Here is a 25,641-nt window from a genome sequence, read left to right as displayed (position 1 = left end):
TTTCCGCAAAAAGTGTCTCTTTCATTTTTAGACTAAGATCTTCAGAATTTAAAGTTAAAAAGTTGCATGTTCTAAACAATACGTGGAAACAGCAGAAACCACGAACATGGCAATGGCATCCACCGGCACTAACGCTCTATGTGCAACATTATTTTTCTTTTTGTTAAATATTGTTTACTGCACAAGTATGTAAGAATATTAAATCTACATATTATAATGGATTTAGACATAGAATTTGTTCATTGAAGTGAGAGTTGAGTTCAAACAAGTTCAAATCATAAGTTCCAACTCTGAAAAACTGGGAAGTTAAAAAAAATCAGGCAGTTTGAACAAAATAAATATTTCAAGATAGAGATCTAGATCTATAGATTCTAGAAATCTAAATCGTTTAGATAGGCCTAAATCTAGTTAGTCTAGATCTAGATTCTATATAGGCCTAGATTCTATAAAAAAAGTATTCTACTGTGAGTTTGGCCCATACTGATAACCTGGAGTGGGTTTGTGAGTGTGTTAAATACTTAAAATTTAAAAATAAATTTTTAAAATGACTACTCCGAAGAAAGCTTCTTCCCCCCAGCGCTAGCCTGACCAGCAGAAGATGCAGAACGCACTGACCTTAATAGATGCGCAATTAGCTCAGATTAAATTTTAAATAATACTAGCGTGTATTACGGCTTCGTAATTTCTAAGGGCAACCATTTTGGAAATGGCGCTGACTTCCCGTTTCGCTTTTTGTCCCAGGCTTCCGTCACCGCCGCGCGTGAGTCTAAAAATAGACTAACGGCTCGTTCCAACCGGCATTTTGTTGACGCTCTCTTCCCTTCGGGTTTACTTGACATATTGGAAAATTTTTTGGCGGACGATATTTATTAATTTAGTTTTTCTTTCTTCGGATTATTGCAGTCAAAAATAGAGGTAATTTCAGCATTTTTTTTCTATTTGAATTAGATTCTTGTTCTTGTTAAAAGTTTGGTTGTTCGACAGATTTTTGCAAATTTTCTTTAAATTAAGTCTGAAAACGGCCAATTTCCCACCAACAAGTCGTCTAAATGTACCTGCAAAGTCTGAATCGATAGCTTTGTAGCCGCCATTATTTTAAAAAGATTTTTAAAATATTGTATATTTATTAAGTTTTTTAAAAATAGCATTATTAAAAAAAACTATTTTACGAAAAAAAGTAATAAGGTTTAATAGTGTCAATCTAGACTAGATCTAGATCTAGATTAGAATCTAGGTACACTAGGTAGATTTAGAATCTAGATCTAGAATCTAGAGATCTAGACTAGATCTAGATTCTAGATCTAGATGTAGATCTAGAATATCTAGTAGTACTAGTAGTATTAATATTATCTAGTAGATCTAGACTCTATAATCTATATCATCTAGAAATCTAAATCCAGATCCAGTTATCTAGATCTAGAATCTAGATCTTGTGAAATAGATCTAGGATCTAGTCTAGTCTAGAATGAGATTCTTAGATCTAGATCTTAGATTAGATCCAGATGATCGTCAAGCTAGACTAGATCACTAGGAGAGGCTAGATCTAGAGATCTAGATTTAGATCAATTTAATGAATTTATGAAACCTAGATCTAGAGAAATCTAGATAGAATCATAGAATCTCTAGATTTTTAGATCTAGATGTAGATCTAGATTCTATACATTCATTACATTGTACAGTATAAGCCTAATCTAGATTATTTTAGAAGATCTAGATCTCTATTAACTAGATTCATTCTATCTAATTTTCTAGATATAGACTCTAAATAGATTCTAGAATCTCTAATCTACTTTTTTTTTCAGTTTGTGGTCTTGCAGCTCTTTGATAGAAATCTGAGTGAGAAATCAATCTGCCATCGGAATCACAGTTAGATCTTTATGATAAGTGACAGTACTTTAAGTGATCATAATTATTTACCTAATTATTAATTATAGACTACTTTTAATTATACCTATTTAGTGTTAAGTAATTAAATCTAGATCTAGTTCTAACTTACCTCTACTCTAAACAATAGTAACTTTTTTTTACTAGACTCACAATTTTAAAAACAAATGGTTTTTTTTTTTTGTGTGAAATAAACCTAGTAGGCGTAGTCTATTTATTTTAAAATAAACCTTATGCCTAGATATCTATATCTAAATTTTCCAAATGTATTTTCAGAAGTTCGAATGAGGAGATGGCTGGGCCATGTCCTACGCATGAGCAAAAGATGACTCCCCAACATGGCACTGATGTGGACTCCGCCTGGAAAACGAAAGAGGGGAAGACCACTGGGAACATGGAGGGGAGAGATGGAAGAAGAAGTGCAGGCTACTGGCAAGACCTGGCATGAACTAAAGTGGCTCGCCCAAGACAGAGTGGAATGGCAGGGATTTGTTGCTGCCCTATACTCCTCAGGGAGTGATGAGGATAAAGTAAGTAATTTGTAATAGACTAATAATGTAACAGACTTTTTTCTAACACTAATTGTTTATTTTAGTATACTAAGTCATGACTTGATTCATCAACTTACAGCTATAAAATACAGTTGCACAGAACTTCCTTTATAATTCATATTTTTCTACAATAAGTAAACTAAGAAAAGATACTAAATCATTGCAGAGAAAGCAGACACAGATCCAGTGTTGGAAGAGGAAGTATTTTACATAAAAGAAAAAAAAACAACAGATGTCAAAGCAGGTATTGCTGGTGCAGAAACAGCATGAAAGGGTAAGTTATTGATGATTTCAAACATAAAATATGCTAAATTGCAGGTTAGGTTTCAAAGAACAACTGGACATCTTCAGCAAGAGAATTGAGAACCAAGATTGATAGTGTTAAATGGGAGATGGATTTGCTGACAATGACAGAGTATTGAAGGAGATAGATGATGCTTTAAGAGGAGAAAGGGTCAAGATCTCAGTAAAGAATGACATTGTTCAGGCAGAGAATCTCAAACTGATTGAGGAGTTTGACAGGGTCATCGACACAAACCAGTTACAGCACAAAATAGACACAGACATTCAATCTCCAATGAAGCAGATGAAGAAAAAGTTGGAAGCTATGGAACGCAGAGATACTGAAAATTCCATCTATGATGTGTTGTCTGGATCGAATGTCTCAGTAAACCATCCCCTATTTCGTGGTGTTGACAGAAGCGGAAACCCTCTTTGTCAAGAATTGTGGGTGGTAAAGACCTGGTTGGTGTCCAGCTGACTGACAAGTGGGAGCTAGATGATCAGAAAGTGCATCGCTATTATGTGAGGATTATTAACAGAGTACTAGCTAAAAAGAACAAGTCTGTTGTCTACACTGTTGGCTACTGGGCAAAGGATGACGATGAAGCAGAGGACTTTTGCCTACCTGCTGAGTCACTAATAGCTGACTTGATTAGTAGTGATTGATTTTTTATAGAATACATAAAAATTATATTGGCTATTACATTTACGCAGCAAAGCAAGTTAATTGAGTAGGTTAAAAAATAAAGGTTGGTATGTAATGACATGGTATTATTTTTTTTAATCTCTTTTTTTATATTTTACTTATGGTATTCAAATTTGATACACAGTATAGTGTAAACAAATCAAATAACTTTTTTTTTTCTTTGCAGATTTTTGTATCTTTCCTGGACTGATGAATTTCATTCAACCTGATCATTTTTTAATTTGCATCAACTAAAACTTGTTATATAAATCACTTTGTTGTACTCACACCTTAAACTTAAACCCATTATTACTTTTGTACTTTTCATTGATAATTGAAATTTATATAATTGCATCTAAATCTAATAAATAAATATTTTTTGGAAAGCAAACCATTTTGGTTCTTTTTATCTTTTAATTTGAAACCAGGTCTTGTACTTGTATAAGAAATTATACTGGTGGGTCTCTCAGAGTAACACCATGTTTGCACTTACCACATGAATACTATACATGTCTAGAAAAAAACAACTTGCAATGAGTAAGCCTTCATATACATGTTCTGATAAAATAAGCTTATGCTGAAGTTTTTTCTCTAGACTTGCGCAATTCACAGTGCAACAACAATTATTGGAAGTATGCAGTCAATAAATAAATATATATATTTTTATTAGACACCAAATTACATATTAAATATTTAGAATGAATAAATAATCATAGTGAGAAATATAGAATGAATAAATAATCATAGTGAGAGATAATGGTTCCATTAATTAGTATCACTAGCTTAACAGATGAATTTTTATAACTTACTATAATGTGTTCAAGCAAGGTTAATAATATTGATAATCTATAGGCCTAACTATAAGAAGCAGCTGAACACCTTTGTAGAGGGCCTATATAAACTATATTATAACATTTTCACTATTTTAGACAATGGTATTGGTATGAAATTGTAGGTCAATGTTAAAATCTAATAATAAAAAAAAATATTTTGCTACTACTAGGCCTACATGGTGGCTGTAATTCAAGTTTTCAGTAGGCCTATGCCTAATAATTTATTCAATTATTAATAGGCCTAGTTGTGTATAGTAAATATAATTTTGATAAGTCAAACTCATAATAAAATACTACATTAACAATTTATAGTAAAATGACGAAAAGTCCGAAAATATAATTTGACGCGTATGACGTCATCAAGTTGTGTACTATCAATATCGGAGACACTTTTTTTTTTTAATGTAAGAGGAAAAATAATGGTGGCAGGTTAATCCAAATTTTTTATAAACACAAAAATTTTAAAATCGAAATAGGCTAAATAAACTTTGGCTAGACACACACAGAGTATAAAAAGTAGTTTCAGTAAAAAATTACGCGTCGATCGGTATCTTTTCCTCCCGAAAATAACGAATTTTCAATTTTCGAAATACACGCTAATAATACTATTAATAATAGCGGCACAATGGGCTAAAATAAAATATATTGTTTTGGATGATTTTAGATACCGGTTTCTGTGATAATAGACTTATGTATCTAAAATCATCCAAAAGGATATTTATTATTTGAGCCCATTGTGCTTCTATTATTAATAGTAGAGATTACAATACTACTATCAACCTAACACACATATTTTATGGACATGTCCGATAATAGACTCTTCCATAAAATGTGTGTTGGGTTAATAGTAGTATTGTAATCTTGACTAATTTTATGGTTAGAAATTAGGGTTAGGCATGTGGTAGGACTAGGGTTGTGGTTAGGGACAGGGTTAGCATAGATATTAGCCAGCAATATGTGTATTTAGTTAACTACCTAACACCCCATTTTTTAAAGAGGATTCTATTATCGGAAACTGGTATAAAAATTCCCCCATACTTTTTTACTACAGCTGTACAGTGGACACCAGCATGTTGAAGAGAATCCTTCCATTATATTGTTGACATGGATCAAATTCGTTTTTTTTTTAAATTTTGACTTAATACTTATTATAGAGGCCGTAAAAATAATAAAAACTTTAAGCCTAAAAATAATTCAGAAATTTCTGACAGCACCACATATAGTTATTTGTTTACAAAACTTTGCAGATAAAGGTTTTAAATAACATAATGCTATTTTAAATCACATGACCTAGTGTTTACATTTTTGAAGTGACTACGTGTATCGCAGAGCGTTACGAGTATTTTTTTAATTCCGTAGATCTATATGGTATCAGGAAAATTATTCCATATCCTATACATATATATAACTAATAAACTCTAATATACAAATTCAGGTCCAGTAATAGATAATCTACTACGTATAAATTAAATTATGTTTGGAATTACGATATATTTCGACCTGCGGTAAGAAAATGAAGCAGGGTCATTTCCTTTTTTATTTACCATCTTATGATTCAAAATGCTTAATTTTACCTCTCCCAACACATCCGGTGTGGTTGAGTCAACAGTGTAGCAGCTAAAGTACATTGTCCGGGAGCTCAGAGTTCAAACCCGGGGTCAGCACGACCCGTACAATTGTCTATGTTTTTACATTTTACTTTTTTCATATTGAAAACATGGCGTGTGATTTTTTTTTAAATAAAATTTTCAAACATCGTCACTCGCGTGATTGCTTGCTTACATTTACTATCCCATGGGTGGAAAATCCCACCACGGTCGGCGGGGTCACAGTCAAAGAATGAACTCAAGCTCACGGGATTAGCCGCGTCTTCACTTCTCCCCCCCCCCCCCCCCCCTCAAGCAAATTTAAAAACAGACCTACTTCTGGTCATTTTTGTTTTAAGTTCACATAGGCTTAATAATATAGACTTAGATCTACTATCACGCATGCTAGATAACTGTAAAAACAATTTGCTAAAGGGCAGTTTGATTTAGCTAGATCTGTGACTAGCTAATGACCTACTACTGACACTGTACTGTCTTTTTACAAGTACTAGACTAGATCTAGAATCTTAGGTGTTGAAATAAAACACTTAAACTAGATCTAGATCTATGTCAACATTAAATTGATAAGACGAAAAAAATATTGGTCAGTCCTGATATCTATTTTTTTGCATCGCGAGACACCTAGGGTAAAGATTTAGCATAATGCGGATCGAAACGCACAAATGCGGCTTTACATTTTGTGTAATAGAATTTATGCTAGCCTATCGAATAGCAGGATGGCATTGTTTATGTCAAAATTACCACGTAAAAAACATTGCTTTTGCCTTTTTTTTAAAATTGTGTTTAATTACCAAAAATACTACAACGCCAAATAGATCCACTCTAAAGTCCGAAAAAACCAAACAGTCAGGATGTTATAGACTATTCTCGCTTAGGTCCAATTTACCTTTTTGGCCTTATCTTTTGACTAAACTATCTGTACCGTGAGTTCAAGCAGGGTTGAGGGTTCATTGTATAGTTATAGTATATCTAGTAAAGAGATCTAGTCTAGAAGTTAAGTATAAAAATAAATTTTAATCTATTTTAATAGCCTATTTAAATCTACTTTTTAAGTATTAATCATGTTAATCCCTGCCCCATCAAGACAATACATAGGCCTAAACAATGGACATTTATATGACAAGAAAAACTAGGTTATGCACACCTTCTTCCAGCTAAAATAGGCCTAAATTTTAAGTTAAAATCACAATAATAATATTACAATCAATTAATATAATGGAATCTTTTTAAAAAGGGGCTTGTTATTACTAGATTGCTTTTCTAAATTTTAAATTAAAAGATTCTGTTAATTAACATATACCATTATAAGCCAAATAATGACCTAAAACACACTGATTATGCAAAACACGCTTTTGCCATTGCCATGGTAGGCTAAATATCACAAATATATATTAATCTATTATTGTTCAGCATTTCAACTGGTTGGTCATCCGTTTTTCGGCAGCAGTTCAATTTTTATGGATAGAGTACTCCACAAGAAATGCTTTTATTAATTAAAAGTACAAATAGGTCCAGTCATGTTTACATCATTTCTGTTACACAGCTAGACAATAGAAAACTGGTTTGGCATTGATAAAGACCTATATAAAGACTTGCTTCAGAAAAGTAAAAATATACTTAATCTAGATCTTTCTTCATTTATTTATAAATTTCATTTATTTATAACATTATTATCATTAAATAAGGAGGAAATGAAATTATCTTTCAATAGAATTGAAAACACCACACACAAAAAACTGTAATACTAATAGCTGCACACATTTTAAGAAAATGTATGTTACTTTATTGATTGCTGTAAAACTTGTGCTCCGCAGAGTTTGATTATGACTTTGTATCTTTATTGACTGTTGTAAAACTTGTGCTCCGCAGAGTTTGATTATGACTTTGTAACTTTATTGATTATTGTAAAACTTGTGCTCCGCGGAGTTTGATTATGACTTTGTAACTTTATTGATTATTGTAAAACTTGTGCTCCGCGGAGTTTGATTATGACTTTGTAACTTTATTGATTGTTGTAAAACTTGTGCTCCGCAGAGTTTGATTATGACTTTGTAACATGCGGGTCAGCTCTCAAAATACTGAACTCTGCCCATAATGCTCGGCTTCACTCACACGATGTTAAGTATGGATCAGGCAGTGGTCAGCAGGTAAGATAAGTGTAGGAAACTTGCACTTATTCTGTCTTATTTTTATTAGGATTATAATCTTTTCATAATTTTTCTAAGTCATTCTCTGTCACCAATATTGCCATTAAACAAAGGATGGACATTTTAAGGTTTTTGGCAAAATGTGTTTCTTGAAAGAGTCTTGCGTTTTGTAAAGGATTATTTTTCACCACTAAAACCTTGTGTTGCAAGGTTGTGTGATGTTAAACACCTTAATTATAATATGTGGTCTTAAAATAGCATGTGATCCCTGTTTAGAGCATTTGTTACATCCATTCTAAATCTGAATGCAAGTTGTTGTTTTTTTAACAAGTCAATTGCGTTGCCTTAGTTTTTATGAATCATTCACACTTTTAAAAACAAATTCTACAGTCAGTGACAGGGGTTGATTCTTCAGACGATCACAACAGCTATTGGCAAATCAAAGCTAAGACTGGAGCTGTGTGCACTAGAGGGTAATTAGATATTAATTAGTATTTTCCAATTAATTGTGACTCAAAGACAAGTTAAATATAATGTGATCTAATTCAAATTATTTTCATGACTATGTTTTGTATTATTATACTGATTGTTGTGAATATAAAACTAGGGGTATTTTTGTAAAAACGGTGAAAAGTATAATTAAAAGGATTTTAAAGCAGTTTGAAATCTGCACAAATATTAAAATCTTTTTTTTTTATACATTGTCAAAACAGTAATCCAATCAAATGTGGACAGACAGTTCGACTAACTCATGTAGCAACGAAAAGAAATCTACACAGCCACCACTTTCAGTCACCTCTGTCTCGAAACTTAGAAGTGAGTGCCTTTGGAGAGAATGGTGAAGGAGACGAAGGTATTTTAAATTTGCAGCCCATGTTAATTATTATACAAATTATTGAACTAGTATGCACATTTTTATTATACTGGTTAACAAATTACTATGCCAATTAATTAGTCATTATTTTACAAACTGATTAATTGTTATCATCCACTTTAATTATTATTCAAAGTAATGGATGAAACATTTTTTAAAAAATACTTTTATTTAAATCTAAATGCGTGGCATTTAATGATTATTATTTTAATACTTTTGTTAAAATTATTCTTTTTAAAAAGAAAGTTGAGAAATCCTTGTGATGATAGTTTTTTTGCTTAGAGTATGTACTTTATGTATTTTCTGCAGGGGACAACTGGGTTGTTGTGTGTAATGACAAGTACTGGAGCCGCAATGAAAAAGTCAGAATCAAGCATGTCACAACTGAATAGTAAGTATTTTAGTTCTTAAGAAACTTTAAAAGACAGGCAAATAGTCATTGAATTGACACACTTTTTAAAAAAAAATAGATAACTTTCTCTTTGAAATTCTGCAAAGTTTAGTTTTTGTGCTTTTTTGATAATATTTCTGTAAAATATTATAATACAAGTAATTGCCACAGTAACCAAAAGTCACATAAAAAATTAATTGTATTTACAAATACATTTTTCATCACATAAGTAAATTATCTAAATATAGTTATAGAATGAAGTGCATAGTTTCTAATTCATCTAACTTTTACAAGTACTTAATTTTCAATATATGAATGTCCAACAGCTTTTTGTAATGCACATTATATGTACAATAAATATGTATTTCAGCTATTTGCATATGTCAGGGGATACATATGGCCGACCCATCCATGGACAAAGGGAAGTGAGTGCTTACCCTTCACCTAGTGACCTGAACTACTGGCAGGCTGCTGAAGGAATTTATGTCAAGCCCACTGAAGCTAAGTCCAGGCGCACGACCAGTGATGATGATGATGAAGAAGATGATGATGATGGTGAAGATCCGAGCCAACAGCGTCGTCACAGTGATATAGATCATGATGAGTTTTAAGCATTGTGTACAAATTCAGCTGCATATTTAATGACTAGTTTACCAGTGGGTGCTTTAAATTGTTTCATATCTCAATTGTCCTCTCAGCTAAAGTTTATTCAAGGTTTTTAAGAACTGTCACTGTTTCTATATAATTCTATATTACACCTCAGCCAAGTGTTGCATATTATTGCTGCTGTTCTAAACGAATCACATATCAAAATACAGCACAAATGATGCCATACTTTAAATCTACATGAAAATCAGAAAGTAAATGATAGAATTGTATTAGCACTTTTCTTTATTTTTTCTGCGCTTGTTTTAATACACTATTAAGAAAAAATACCATAAGCTCTGTCAACTATAAAAACAAGTTCTTGAATTAAGAATATCGAATGAATATTAAGAACTGGATGTAAAAAGTGGTTTAAAACATTTTCTCTAGTTTTGTTTGAAATACCTATTAAAATATGCAGCCCAAAATGGAGGGTTTATTAAATTTGTTATGAAAATTGTGTGAATCAATTAATTACCATATTTGATCACATTGAGAGTTTTATGCCTTTTCACATTTTAATTTGGCTGTTATATGAATTACATAATGCATCCATCTCTTTTGATGCATTGAACAATATTTTTGGGTATATTTGATATTATTGTAGTAATCTATCAAATGAAAACTAGTTTTTTCATGTTTTTTTTTTATTCCCATCTGCTAAAGTTGTTATTTTCTATGAAAGGTTTCTGGTTGAGTGGCTTGACAATATGAAATAACTTACAAATGTTATACATTGATCCTCTGATCAAATGCAGTTTTAAAAAGTACTATATCAACTGTAAATATTTTTTGTATGTTGTATTTAGAGTACATGATTGTCAATATCTAGTTTTGTTAGCTGTGTCTCATGGAGATACAAAACTTTGGAAAATATTTAGTAAGCTGTTCTGTGATCTGTGTCATAGATCTTAAAATTTACTTTAGAGATGTTCTCTATAAAATTAGAAATAATTTCAAAAGAATGTTTATAGCCAAGAATTTCTAGAATATTTTAGTTATTTTAAAGAAAGAACTAACTAAAACTACGTAATTTCTCTATTTAATGCAAGAATTCTTAGGGCTGAGGAACAAACTGCTAGACATACAGGATTCTTCTGACTTAGCTCTTTCCTTATGGTCACTTTAAAATTTACAGCTTAACTCTACTAGGATTCTGGAATAGGTTTAACTGTAGGTAACTATAATTTATAAACTAAACATTTTTTCTTGGATGAAAGCTTTTAAAATATTACAAGTCAGAGTAGAATTTGTGTGTGTTTAATTTTTTAAATGTTTTGTAAAAAGAATGAACATAAGTGGTTGATGATACAGTCTCATTCCTATTCTCAGATGCATTTTTATTATGTTCGCTGTCTGTATGGTGCCCACTAGGTGGAATGTTTTTAACATATTTATGTTGTTAATCCATCTTTTTTAATTCACTTTTAATTCATACTACTTGTTTAAAGTAACATTTTTTCTTCATTAATTTTAAAATATATGATTGAACTATTGCATTGTTTTGTTATAATAATTTTAAATAATGTATTACAGGTTAATAAGTTCAGATTAAGGGGTTTTTGAACATTTTAAATATGTTGATTTTTTTTTATTATTTCAAAAGTAATATGAAAGTATCTTATTGTTTTGAATTTTACTTAAAAAATTTGACTCAAAATCTTTGTTATGGTTGGAGTTTTAAGTCCTCATTATTTAAAGATAAATGTTTTCTTTCCAAATAAATGCTACTTGATATGTTGATGAATTATTGCTTTATTTTGTTATCCATTTACATGAGGTATTGTTACAGTTAATCAAGGAATACATACCAAAGCATTGTATTCTGGTTTTGTGAACTGTGACTCATAAGATGTTTTATAGCTGCATAGTACCAACATGTAGGCACCCTTGTAACATAATTACAGCCATACTTGTAAAAAGCACAACAAAATAGAGTCCTGATTGTATAAAGAATTTTTCCAAGTGTGTAGAGTGTGTACAAGGAGGGCACCGGATAAAAAAAATTATTTTGCTCACACAAGTTGGCTTTGTAATTATGCATTAAATCAATGCTTTCATGTATATTTTTTCTTTTTCCCAAATAGGATTATTGAGGTCATCCATAAACATTATTTTCAAAGTGATAGTTACATCCCTTTCCTATGTCACATTACAAAAGCTAGACCCATCCCCTAAAATTGCAATTTGGTCAACAGTCAACATTGAGTATGTTGATTATTCTGTATTGCAATTTGCAAATAAAAAGTGTTCAAAATTAGAAATATCTGAGCTCATTTATTAGCTTTTATAAACCTCCTCTCACCCCGGGTCTAGGACATTACCCCCCCCCCCCCCAATCCATCCCCCCCCTGGTCAATTACCCCTAGCTAATTACCCCCTTCCCCTAAACCTAACCCCAAACTCCAACCCTATAATTAAAATTAACCCCAAAACGAACCCAAAACCTAAGTCCAACTCTAGACCTATAATATCTTACCTTAATCCTAACCTTAAGAAAAAACATAAGCCTTAGCTATCACTTCAGCCTAAAAGTAAAACTAAACCCAACCCTAACCCTAGTGTTTGAAAGACGATTTCTAAGTGTTAGAAATAGTCTTTCATAACCTAGAAACGTCAGGAAAAAGTGTTTAGACTAGTTAATTCCTACTTGGAGAGAGGATAAATTGCTATTTATAATGTAAAACAATCTAATAAACAAAATGACCAACACAATGCCATTAGCCCCAAATATGTTTACTGTCTAAAAAGACGTAGACATATAACTTTTAATATGAATTACTCATTAATCATATCACAAGTAATGAATAACAAATCAAAACAAAAAATAATGTTAGAATTTATCGAAATTACAACTGTGTGATAACTTTACAATTATTGTTTAACTGATGACACACATCCGGAGACTGTTGTATAATAATATGTTTGATAAGTAATTTAGCATTGATAAGGTACTTTAGGACTTAGCATCCACGCCCAAGCATCGGATGATATGCTTATTTGCAATTTTCTAATGCTGTGTCACCCCAATGCACTTAGGAGGAGTGTTCCCTCTAAGGTGCGCGGCCGCGCAGTAGTTTTGTAAAAACGTATATCCTTGTATAAGACTTTAAGAACACCGCGCACACAAAATACAAGTTGCACACTAGCCTTTTCCCGTTAGAGGGAATGTTGCTTGGGAGGACGGTGTATTTCGCTCTCATTAGTGTCATCGTTTGTTCCTAGAATGTTCAAATTGGTGTCAACCCCCAGTCACTCTTTGATTTTATGGCATCGGTTGGTAGCAATCCCTAGTCCGATTGATGATTAAAGTATCCGTTTATTCTATGCATAGTTAAAATATGTATAGTCGATTATTAATGCAGATGAAAGTATCTTTTTTTTCTATAGTTAGCAGTCTAAATAATAGTGTGTGTTCCCTCACACACACACTTCAAGATCGTTAATTGGACTTAAGAAACTATTTAACTTAAATTAATCATTAATTAAATTAAGAAAAAAAAATTCTTCTGTATAATTTCTAAAAAAAAATGTTTAACTTGGTGTCACCCCTCAAAATGGTGGACCTGTTGCGGGACGCACCCCTTTAAGACGCCTCCTTCGGTGATAAATCAACATAAATCCGATCACCACCCCGCAACGCAGAGGCGTAGCGACCCTTCCCGGGGACAAACTTTTCGATTTGCACCCCCCTCAAGATTTTGATTTGCACCCCCCCCCCCAAACTTTCAATTTGCACCCCCCTCAACCTTTCAATTTATTTTTCCAACCCATTTTGGCCCCCTAAGGTCGGCTCCCGGGGACATGTGTCGTCCCCCCCGGCTCCCCCCCCCCCCCTCGCTACGCTACTGCCGCAACGACTATTTTAGCCTTGATCTAAATTCTACATTGTTGGACGGTGTGGTCTAGCAGTAGAGCTCTAGACTGCTAACCCGAAAGGGAACTAGATCTTGTCTATATATAGATCTAGTCTATATATTTACTTTTTTTTAAATTTTACATTTAGAAATTTAGGTTTATTTTTTAGGAAATCTAGATCTAGAATCTAGAATCTAGTTTAAGGTGAGGATATCGAGCCGATTAGGCAGTCGGAATATTTTCCCGCCCGGGTATACTTTACGATACCATATTTACTAATATCGTTAAGGTAGAATATTTCATTACCGAATACCTTAATTTGAAACATGTAGCTATTTTTTTTTGTAGGTCCGCTAATAACTAGGCTAAAACAAGTAAAAGATAATACGTAGGCTGCAACTATGAAAAATTTGATTACAAAATAAACAAAACAGCTCCATGCAAAGAAAATATTATAATTATGATAGATCTGTATATAAGTAAATTTTACTCTCTTTGTTTCGTGTGTCAGTCTTAACAGTAGCCCATGCCCAACCCTTCAGATAATCATACGTTTACAACGAATATATAGATCTAGATAGTGCTATAAATTATATTAGGCTTTATATAGGCTACAAAATACGTTTCGTTTTTTTTTTTTGACCTGGTATGTAAAATCAGAACTAATTAGCACATATTTCCTGAATCCTTTGGGGTCGTCCATAAACGACGTCACACTCGTAGGGGGGAGGGGGGGGTCCGTAATTTTGTGACGGTGTGTGATGATGGGGAGGGGGGGGGGGGGGTTCAGATGGTGCGACGACACACTTTTGGATTATAAAAAATCAATGTTAGAAAACGAATATTAGACGTTATTTTAAATTTAGCGTTTTAGAAAACGGTTTTAATAACTTGTAATAGGAATTGATTAAAATACTCTATTTTGACAGAGTTCAGACAAGATTTTGGAAAAATGTCGATGTTTAAAAAAAAATTCAACTGCAATTTTGAGGGGGATTGTAGGCTGAGGTGTGAAGTCATTTAGGGGGGGGGGGGTCTGGCTTTTTGTGACGATGTGTAACGGATGGGAGGGGGGAGGTAAAAATCGTCAAAAAAGCGTGACGTCATTTATGGATGACCCCTTTGGTAAAACCATCTTAGCCTTTTATATGCTAATTCAGACAAAAATGTGTTGTCGGCTCGTTATTTATTGCGGTCTGACTTCTATAGAATTTTATAGCAATGGTGTATTTTTGTATAATGATAGGGGAATGATATACAATAGTCAAAAAAATGTCTGTGTTCTTTTATCGCGACGTTTTTTAGCTGGAACTATTTATATCTTTTTATAGTTTTTAAGTAACAGTTTAGATAAAGAACAAAGATGAATGCTAGCATAAGAATCTGCCATAGATTATTACTCTAAAACTTTACTTATCCTCTTTGCAATACTTATTATGCTTCATGGAGTATTTGCCACTATCCGGTAATTAGGCTTATAATTTGTATTCGATTATCAAATGGTATCGAAGGGAATTTCCGCTTCCATTTTCACTATTGAACGGCACGCGCATGTTTTGATTTTATTATTTACATCTTTTAATCAAGTTTTTAAGACTAGATCTAAAATCTAGACATTTTTAATGTAATTAATGCTTAGGAAATAATCTGGCAAATGGGTAAGTAGATCCACATCTTAAGTTCAGTTTTGCTAATAACCCGCACAAAGTGTTTTATATTCTAGAGGAGAGTAATCTACTAGATCTAAATCTAGATTCTAGAATCTAGAGTTCAGTCTAGACCAGGGGTCTCCAAACTTTTCAGCCCTAGGGCCGCATTAACTATCAAATATCAGTTCGAGGGCCGCTCCCCACCCCCCCCCCCCCGCAACGAAATATAATATATATTGAAATATATACACATTTTCGAGTGTCCACCCCACCCCCCTCACCAGAGGTCCACGTTTGCTCTCAAATTGTTCTTCACGTATTATGATTTCATTCTTGAAAATGTTTGTTCACACAGGTATGTTGTTCGAAAATTTGAAAGGTACTTTGATGCAAAAGTGTTAATGTTAGGAAAGTCTTCCTTGTGCAAAAACGTATGAAAACCCATCCGCCCTTCTTTGAACATGTCTCTAAGGCCTAAGGAAGTCATTTTCTTGCAATTCAATGACCTCCAGCTGCAGTTCATCTTTGCAACTGGTCACGTTTGCTTCAAATGGGCTTTGAAACAGTGTCACTTCTTCTGCCTTTGAGTCCAAGTCAGAAAACCGCTAGAGTCTACTGAAACTGCAGCTGTAGGTCTTTAACTATCTCGTATGTAAATGACGTGGAGAACTCAGTGGTTGCTTGAGCCGTAAAGACCTTGCACTGCTGAAAGTGTGTCAAGTTGTTAGCCTGTACTTGTTCCAAAAACATGACAAGTTTGTATCTAAAGGCCTTAAGGTGGGTGTATAGATCAGAAACTAGATTTCACTCTCTTGCCGTTATAGGTTCAGAAAATTTAAATGACTAGTTATGTTTGCAGCAGAGGCCAATTTCTATACCCACTCTTCATCAGACAATAATGGCTGTGACTTGCCTTTACTATCAGGAATTCCCCTAGGCCTATTTCTTTTCTTAGATACTCTGCTCAGAATTTTCTCGCAGAATTAGCAATCTTACTGATGTGAAATATGGTAAATCTTGCGATTTTCTGTTTGTCTCTGAACTATCTATGGTTAGATATCCTCTTCGGTAACAGTGCCATACATGTTATGTAGGGAAGCCAGCTCTTGTATTATGTTCAGGTCTTCATCCACACCTCTAATGAACACAAGCAGTTGAGGTGGAACAGCTGTCCACTGACTCATCCATTGCAATTGAAAAATGCCGAAGCTTGCTTGAATTTTTCGCTATTTGAGTCGCAATGTTTTCACCAATGTCGAGTAATTGTATTTGCACACAAGGGGTCATCCATAAATGATGTCACGCTTTATTTGACGAATTTTACCTCTCCCCTCCGTCACATGTCGTCACAAAAAGCCAGACCCCCCCTAAAATGACGTCACACCTCAACCTACAACCCCCCCCCCCCTCAAAATTGCAGTTCAATTTTTTTTTAACATCGATATTTTTTCCAAAATCTTGTCTAAACTATTACAATTATCTAAAACGCGAAATAACGTCTAAAATTCGTTTTCTAACATTGCTTTTTAAAAATGCAAAAATGTGACGTCGCAACATCTGAACTCCCCCTCATCACACATCGTCACAAAATTACGGACCCCCCCTCCCCCCAACGAATGCGACGTCATTTATGGATGACGCCCAAGCTAGATTTTCAAATAGTTTTGAATTTTCTGTGCAAAGCTCCTCAGCCACCTCCAACAAACATTTATTCAGTGTACAAAAAGATCTTCGCGGGCCGGATAAAATGACCCCGCTGGCCGCATCCGGCCCGCAGGCCGTAGTTTGGAGACCCCTGGTCTAGACTACTTTAGCTGCTAGACTCTACTCTAGCTAGAATCTACTAGAGTAAAAGTACTATGTTATTCTGCTGCCATTCTACTCTAATAATCTAATTTATATTAGAATAGTATTAGATACAAAATCATAATTTTAGTTATTTTTCTATTTAAACAATACGAATGAAAACTATAGATAGCCTGGCTATTGAGTAGATTTTCTTATTAAATTCTTTAATTAAAATTTTCTGTCACTTTTCATATATCATTACAAACCATATCACTGACTGGTTAATTTGATACCAAATTTAATGGTCTAGCTTAATTAGGGGCCGAGAAAACAAACAAAATGACCTATTAACTTCTTAAAATGCTAAACTTTTTCGCCATCACAAGAGGTCAAAAAGTTACGTTGGTTTGTGTTTTCCATTCGTAGCATGATGTCATAGCAATTACGACAACATTGGGTATTTTAGTTACCAAAACAAACCAAAACATCTTGTTAAAAATAAAACTTTATATTCATTATGTTTATTAGGAAATATCAGACATATTTATTATAAATTCTATGTACAATTTAAGACATTAGATTACTGATTAGGCCTTCCATGATGAATTGAACAATCAATACCCATGAAGATGATAATAAAATTAATATCCAAAACTAAAAATAGATATGACAGAAATCTAGATCTAGTCCTTCTAACTGTATAGACAGACAATACAGTATTAGGTAAGATGATAAATCCATTTTTTTTTTTAAACTTTAAAATTAAATACTCTATAATTAATATTCTCTTATGTAGTAGCATTAGGTTAGGTGAAGTTTTTTTTTTCTTTTTTTTACCAGCTATGCGTAGTAAATCTACAGCTGTAAGCTTGTGTGAACTTAAAATGACCCTAAGTTTTTTTACAATTTGCTTGGTTTATGAGGGGAGGGGTGGGATTGCCCACCGGCGATCTCTAACAGCAATCGTTAATGCGGTGACGTATGCTATGGTAGGCCTGCTGAACTCATGATGAACCCCCGACCGTGTCTACATTTTTCTACCGCAGACAAGAAAATGTAAGCAGTCGATCTCGCGAGCGACGATGTTTGGAAAATCTTGAATAATTATTTTATAAAATATTATTTTGATCAAAAAAATATTTTTAAAAAAGAAAGAAAATAAAACCGCTCGTGGCATTTCCTATGTAAAACAATAAAATAAAGCACAATTGATGAAGTCACCTACCGCACCGTTCTGTTTACTCTGCCACACACCACGATGTATTGGAAAATAAAATATTAGACATTTTGTATCAAAAGATTGCTAAAAGGAAATAAATACTACTTCATTTATTGATATTGTTCTACATAGTAACTGAGTAACTGCGTTTACACACAATTCCTATATTTTTAACTAACAGCATTAACGAGGTTGACCAAGTCTAAAATTTTAAAATTTGCCAGTAGTCCTAATTAGATCTAGCACAAAAAAAGCTCGGAATGAGCATTGTTTAAAATACAATACTAAGGCCTAATTAAAAACTACATATAATTTCATATAAATTACAGTCGGGTAGGCCATGAAGTATTTAGTATTTACAAGGTTAACGAATTATGTTCAATGAAACTAACAGTGCAGTCGGCCTACTTGGCTTTGTTGCAGTGAAGAAAAAAATCAATATACTCATAAAATTACTAATACTTTAATACAATAATAATGTCCACAATTTCTGCACATGCTGCAACTGAATTATAATTAAAATACTAGACTTAACAGTGCATTCCGCAAAAAAACAAAAATTAATTGTTTCTATCTGACAACTAGCGTAACAATGACGTAACGTTACTAAAAATAGCAGAGGAAAATTGTCGCATGGTATTTCTATGGGGAATTGGATTTTGGGAAAATAGAAACAGCATCATTGTAATTAATCATGGTAAATATCTCAAATATATATTTATCTAGGATCTGTAGAGCGCTTTTGCCTGGTGAGAGTGCTCCGCAAGAAATACATCTCGCAAATTTTCCTGGCATTTTACGGCATAGTATCCATTTCCTTAGCATCTCACATTAAAATAATGATGAGATATTGCGAGTTTAGCAGGTTTTTTTTTTTTTCATTTTTGTACATAGGACCCCCAAAAAAACTTAAAATGCGAAAACAAAAAGATTATGACGTTTCAGGGTCAGGTTCTGTGACTTCCGGTTTTGGTAAGGAGACGAACTAGTTTTGGGAAATTTTTCCTAATTATCATAGAATGATAAAAGGAGAGGAGAAATCGGGGTGGCCGCAGCTGGGGTAACGATAGGATGTTTTACCCTCGATGCATCACCATCACCGACATGAGCTAGACTAGCTAGATGCTCTGTATTTCAATCTAAGTCTAGAATCTATATAGTTTCTAAATTTTTCTGTTCTTTTAAATTATTTCAATCGTCTACTTCTTCTAGATCTAGTTTGTGTCTCCACATACAAACATGTCTAAGCAAATGTTGCATTATGTCTTCTTAGTGATTGTTACATTGAACATTCCAAAGCCGATCACACATAGTGGAAAATTCAGAAGTCACTATTTTCATCTGGCGCTATTTTGTAACCCTTTCACACTGAAACAAAACGAAAGTACTGTTACTCCACTGCCATTCTACTTTAATATGTATGAGTCATCTTGTATTCCTACGCATAGAATTTGAGCTATTCGTGTTTTAGAGACGACCTTCCTTGCGATATTTTTTTAGCCTACGCCTGTTAAGTTTGGCCTCCTAATTACTCTTACTAATCTGTTTCAGACTGGAGTTTTGAGGAGCAGGTATCTTTGCTTGAGCAAATTGAGGCTCTCGCAGCAGAAAGTACAAAACCTTTTAATTCTTTTATGTCAGCTTTTGAATGGAAAGATGTTAATATCACTGGAAAAGATGCTGACCAGTGCAAGGAAATGTTCACCAAGCTTACACATAAGGTAATGTCTTGTTATTTTGATAATGCTACCAAACTTCCTTCATACATAAAAAGCATTTTTATTTGTAATGCACAGTAAACACATGGAAAACTACTCAAATGTTTTACTGTAATTATCAATTTTTATAATTTCCTAGGCTGGAAAAAGATTGCCTGAACTATTATGAATAATGTCTAGAATTGTTTTTTTTTTAATTGGACCATAAGCAATCTACATTTATTTTAAGACTCGCAAATATAGGACTGCAGCTGAAGTAACCAGAGACTCCATTGAAACCCTAAAGCAAGATGGTTTTAAAATTGATTCTAAAAATGTAAGTGAAAAAAAATATTCTTAAGTTAACCTGCATTTTTTTTATGGTTTTGATTTTTTTTTTTTTTTTTTGTATTTACTAAAAATCTAATTTTTTTTGTTAGTACCCTGACCTACCTAAAAAGCCACCCAGCTCCTACTCTTTATTTATAAAAGAGCAGTCTGATGGTTTTCAAGGCAACAGCTTCCAAGAAAGAAATGCCAAGTTAAGCAAGCTATGGAAGGAATTGCCTGAAGAAGATAAGGTAACCATTGTCTATCAGCGTGGTAGATGTTATTGCTCTCAATAAGTGAACCTGCAATCTAGACCCAACAAGAGAATTTTCCTTTCAGCTCTGAATTTGTGTACAGTAAAGATTTTGTGTCATTGCATCCTTTTTTTTTTTAAATTTTTTTTTTTTTTCAGAAGTATTATAAAATTAAGAGCCAAAAGCTGAGAGAAAAATACAATGAGACATTAGAGATATTCAAGTAAGTTTATTGTGTTTATTTACATTTGGATTTATTTTCTATTACCTTAAAATGAAAAATTATTAATTTCTTTTTCTTACCAATGTACAGGCAAAATCACCCAGGCATTAAAATCCCTGGTAGCACAACCAGCCGTCCACAGTGTCATCCTGTAAAATTGTTTATTGAATCTAGAATAGGAAAAGTTCAAGCCAAAAACCCAGATGTGAGTCCCTTTTTTTTTACAATTTCACTCATTTGCTACAAAATCCTATTCCAGGATAAGTCTGTTGTTTCAAATATCTGTTTAACGGTATGTTCAGCATTCTACTGGGTTTTAATGTCTGTATTATATATATCTACATAAATTGGAGTTGTGTTTTGATATTTGAAGAAATAATTTGTTTAGAGCAAGCAATTTGGATGAGTTTATAAATTAATAACGACATATCCATCAGTTGAAAATGCACTTGTTTAATATCTTGATTTATAATACCAGCTCGTAATTGAGGGTGATTTTAGGTTGTGTTTTTAACTGACAATTTAATGTAGTAAACATTTAGCATCAGTGATACAAATTTTAGTACCAGAGAAGGTGATTTAAGAAAACATATACAATATACTTTCTTCTTCTTTTTCTTCTTCATTCTTAATTATTAGTGGTGAAGGGGATCGAGATTTATCTGCCAGTGGGTTTGAACTCGAGACTATGTACGAATTTATCAACCATGTGCTTTTTGCTGACTCGACCACGCCTCCAACACAATTAAACGTTACGTGTCAACTGGTTAAGCGCCATTGAGGCCATTGACTCCGATTTCAGCCTGCTTTTCTTTTTGGATTTGCTTCCATAGCCTTTATCCAACCAAGAACAAACTACAAGGCAGCAGTTGTTTAATTTTGGAGTTGTCTCTCCTAGAAGAGTCGCTGTCCCCAGCTAACGAGCCTCATCTGCCCGAGGGTTCGAACTCGAGACTTTTCCGGTTTAGCGACCATGAGCTTTACCGACTCGACCACGCTGACCCCCACAATATACTAATAAATGTGTTTTTAAAGCTGCTGATATTTATTCTAGATACTGTTACACATTGTGGGGGGAGGGTATTATCAAAGAAATATCATAACGTTTTGTGTTTTTAAAAACAGCGGTGATCTGCATTATAATTATTATTTGGGTATGGATAATTATGACATTCTGTAGAGTTGTGTGGATATTCTTTGACAGTTAACTCAAGACTTAATTTGTAATAAGTGTGTTTACATTATTGGCTTTGCAACACTGATATGTAGTAGTAAGATCTGTCTTGGTCGCAGACTGTATTGTGCTATTTAGTGCAACTTTTTGAGAAAATATGATGTCATTTTGTTCTTGAAAGATTGTGCTAGTTTGTGTATTCTTAGAGTAGGTCTACCTAGGCCAACATGCTTAGTCCTCTCAAGCTATTGAAAATTTCTTTTTTTCTTATGCTTAATTTTCAGCTCAGCCATGCGGATTGCGTAAAGAAATGTACAAAGAAATATGAAGACCTGTCTGATAGAAAGAAACTGAAGTGGATTCAGAAGGCTAAGAATGCATTTCAGCAGGAATATCAGGTGAATATTTGTTAAGCTGTTTGCCATAATAGCATTTGTCAATCTAGTTACATTAGCATGATGAACAAATTTTGTCAAGCTGGGAGAGAGCACCTCTCGAGGAAGATACAATGGATGTCTGTAGCATACCCAATCAGTTTAAAATGTTACGCTTATTTTTATTTATTTTTGTATTACTCTTCAGTTATACTTTTTGTTACTCTTCAGGGGAAAAAACCCTCTTCCACCTCTAATAACTTTGCCAATTTTCTTACAAAAGAAGAAAAAAGAATTTGGGAGTCCCACTTTGGAAAGCCAATACCACCTGCAAAGTATGGAAATAATTATTTTATATAAATAGCATTTTTTTTAGATGAGTTGAAATAGAAATTAATAACAATGGTACTTATTGAAATTTAATATCTGCCTTTTTGTTGTAGAAATGTGTTCCAGTACTTTACTAATAATGAACGAGCTTCATTATCACACTTGCCAATTGCCGAACAGAGCAGAGAGTTGTCTGCACGCTATAACGATCTCTCTAAAGAAAAACATTTGGAGCTACACAACCGTTTAGTGGAGGTATTTTATATTATGTGTCTCTCCCTTACGCTTATTAAATATATTTTGTAATATATTTTCTTGTCCTTAAGTGTGCTAGTTTATACTTCAATTATTTCTTACATGCTAGAAAAATATGCTGTTGATACATCATTTTTTTTAATGCAGATGTTTGCAAAAATTAATATTCTAACAGAGTTTTTTTTATTTAGGAAGTAAAGCAGTATTCTGACAGCTACAAGCAGTATTATGCAAAGCTTCCAGAAGATGAAAAAAAACCTGAGGAGCTGCCCTCAGTAGTTCTAAGACCTTATAATGTACGTTTTTAAAAGATTTTTTTCCCAAAAAAAAATTGATTATTTTGAAAACTTTTCCTAGAAATGTTTATCTTTGAAATTGTATTTTACAGAAAATTCTGAATTCTAGTAAACCAACTGCAAGAAAAAGAAAAAAAGATAAGCAGCAAATAGGTATAGAAGACAATGACCTGAAAGTCAACGAAAGAGCCTCTACCAGTACAGAAGATTTTAAAACACCATCCAAAAAACATAAGAAAGACAAAAAGAAAAAAAGTGCATCGAGGGATGACAGCATAGCCAATGATGGAAAATCTAGCAGTACAGAAGATGATTCATTTCTAACGCAACTTTCTCCTAAGTCACTTGAAAAAAAGAAAACTGAGATTGAAGACCATATAGGGAGTTCAAGGAAGAGAAATCTGAAGGGAGATTTTGATGAGTCATATTCTTCGTCAACAAAGAAAAGGAAATCGGGGCAGTCAACTAACAAATCAGCATCTTTTGAGACCTCACCACACTCATCAGGATCTGTAGAAAGTGAAGCTCCACAGATACAGCATTCTCCTGTAGATGAAAAAGTGAATGATGCCCTCTTTTCATTTTTTTCTCCTGTTCGGACTCCAATAACCAAGTAAGAACTAAAATATGTATATTGTTTAGCTCATTTGCTACTAATGCTACCGAATGCTATTACTTCCTTTAATCTATCTTGTTTCTGTTGCATTATTTTCATGCAGAAAGCACTTCTACACTATTTATGCCTACTATATATAGTACAAAAATGCGCTAGCCCAAAAGAAAAGAAACTGAAATTTTAGTAATTTTTTTTGTGCATTATTTTATACTAAGTTGAGTTTTGGACAATTTATATGTAAATTGTGCCACTTCATTAAGCGTGTTGGACAATCCGTATCTGTGGATTTGTCGGTTGCTAATCTGTTGTTTTTTTCTTCATGATCACTTTGTATGCCACTTCAATTATTGTTTTAATTTTTGTCTTTGTAGGCCTAAAAAGAAGAAGCACTGATGTCCACACCAGCCATTTATTGCAGATTCATCCATCATCTGATTCTAGGCCATTCATTCAAACCCCTGTTGAATTATTTATTGATTTTTTAAAATATAATTATTCAACTTTTAAAGATAATTTTATTCGATCATTTTTAATTATATAACTATTTTAATGATTATTTTGTTTTAGAATGAAGTTTCATTTTTGTGAAGTACTGGTTTGTTTTCTTTTTCTTGTTGAACTTTTTATCCAAGTGTATTTTTTTTTGGTATGCACATGAGCTGGTTGTCTCTTCTAATCTATACCATTGTGTCAGCTTTGATTACTCTTTAGTTTTTCTATGAAAGTTTATGTCTAGTCACTTGAAAGTTGAAAATTCTGTCCCTTCATTATACTACCAAGATCACATTAAAAGATGTGCTCACCTGTAGATTTCCTCAGGAATTAAAAGGCTTCTTATGCTAGCAGGCATTTTATGCACAAATCCAACCACCATCATTTTTGTTCTGTGCAATTTTTTTGTGTTAATGTTACTAAATGTATAAACTGTTGTGCCTTAAAAATTGCACTTGAGATATCTTGTTTAATGTTGGATAATTGTTTGATCTATTATGCAGATTAGTTCTTGATTTAAATGAACTGATTATTTTTCTATGTATTTTTAGCATTGTAATTTAAATATTTGTTTAGATTTGATCAACGAAGTTTTTACATAAATGTGTAGATACTGTAATTTTTTAGCCCAATTTAATGTAACAGCTCATGGAATACACACATAATTTTTGTATTTAAAAATGTTCTTATATTATATTTATTATAAAAGTGCTCAAGAAAGTACAAACTGATAGTTTTGTGTTAAAAACTGATTCCATGCATTATACAAATTTGAACTCTGAAAGGTTGTTTATCATAGCTTAGTGTTGTCAATTTGGCATTTTAATCTCAAGTGCAAAGACCACATTGTTTAAATTTTGGTTATTTCCTGATATAAGGATTTAACTCTTTCAAATGGGTCTGATATTAGGTCTGTTTTTTTTTTTTTTAATTTGCATGTTTAAATTTAAACATAGTAAGTTAATTGATGCAGGATTTATGGTGTACCAAATAATGTTCTAGTAATGAAGTGATTGTTATATTTTGTTACATTTGTTGCCAATAAAAAATTTACACATGTTAAAATAGCTGTTTAACAGTTTTCACTGAACAATTACTCTTTACTCCTTGTTTAACTGACCCCATCTGCAGGTCTGTTTTAATTCACCTTATGTCCATTTGTGTGCTTTAATTTCCCACTCTGGGCC

At 33.0% G+C, this 25,641-nt stretch overlaps 2 protein-coding genes and 1 long non-coding RNA gene across 3 annotated transcripts; all 3 read left to right on the top strand.

Moving 5' to 3' along the window:
* The first annotated feature begins 66 nt into the window (after positions 1-66).
* On the top strand, positions 67-11,641 carry LOC131954624 (stromal cell-derived factor 2). The gene is made up of 6 exons (XM_059318403.1): positions 67-185; positions 7,877-7,989; positions 8,380-8,462; positions 8,703-8,842; positions 9,173-9,254; positions 9,625-11,641. Exons 1-6 carry the CDS (start codon positions 107-109, stop codon positions 9,863-9,865), a joined length of 738 nt encoding a protein of 245 aa, XP_059174386.1. The 5' UTR covers positions 67-106; the 3' UTR covers positions 9,866-11,641.
* LOC131954625 (uncharacterized) lies at positions 1,934-3,781 on the top strand. Its single transcript, XR_009388784.1, has 3 exons — positions 1,934-2,414; positions 2,602-2,709; positions 3,590-3,781. It is a non-coding gene; the product is annotated as an uncharacterized LOC131954625 (long non-coding RNA).
* A 3,635-nt stretch (positions 11,642-15,276) lies between the features above and the next one.
* On the top strand, positions 15,277-25,634 carry LOC131954626 (nucleolar transcription factor 1). The gene is made up of 12 exons (XM_059318404.1): positions 15,277-15,415; positions 19,965-20,134; positions 20,361-20,447; positions 20,551-20,691; positions 20,853-20,917; positions 21,008-21,122; positions 22,376-22,489; positions 22,697-22,800; positions 22,909-23,050; positions 23,242-23,346; positions 23,439-23,959; positions 24,334-25,634. The coding sequence occupies exons 1-12, from the start codon at positions 15,412-15,414 to the stop codon at positions 24,353-24,355; spliced, it is 1,590 nt and encodes a 529-aa protein (XP_059174387.1). The 5' UTR covers positions 15,277-15,411; the 3' UTR covers positions 24,356-25,634.
* Positions 25,635-25,641: the final 7 nt, after the last annotated feature.

The sequence above is a fragment of the Physella acuta genome, unplaced genomic scaffold (assembly GCF_028476545.2).
Source record: "Physella acuta isolate Inbredline_101_S28 unplaced genomic scaffold, ASM2847654v3 ptg001016l, whole genome shotgun sequence".
Taxonomy (NCBI): domain Eukaryota; kingdom Metazoa; phylum Mollusca; class Gastropoda; family Physidae; genus Physella; species Physella acuta.
The sequence above is the reverse complement of the archived record's forward strand: the minus strand, read 5'-3'. Positions and strand labels throughout refer to the sequence as shown.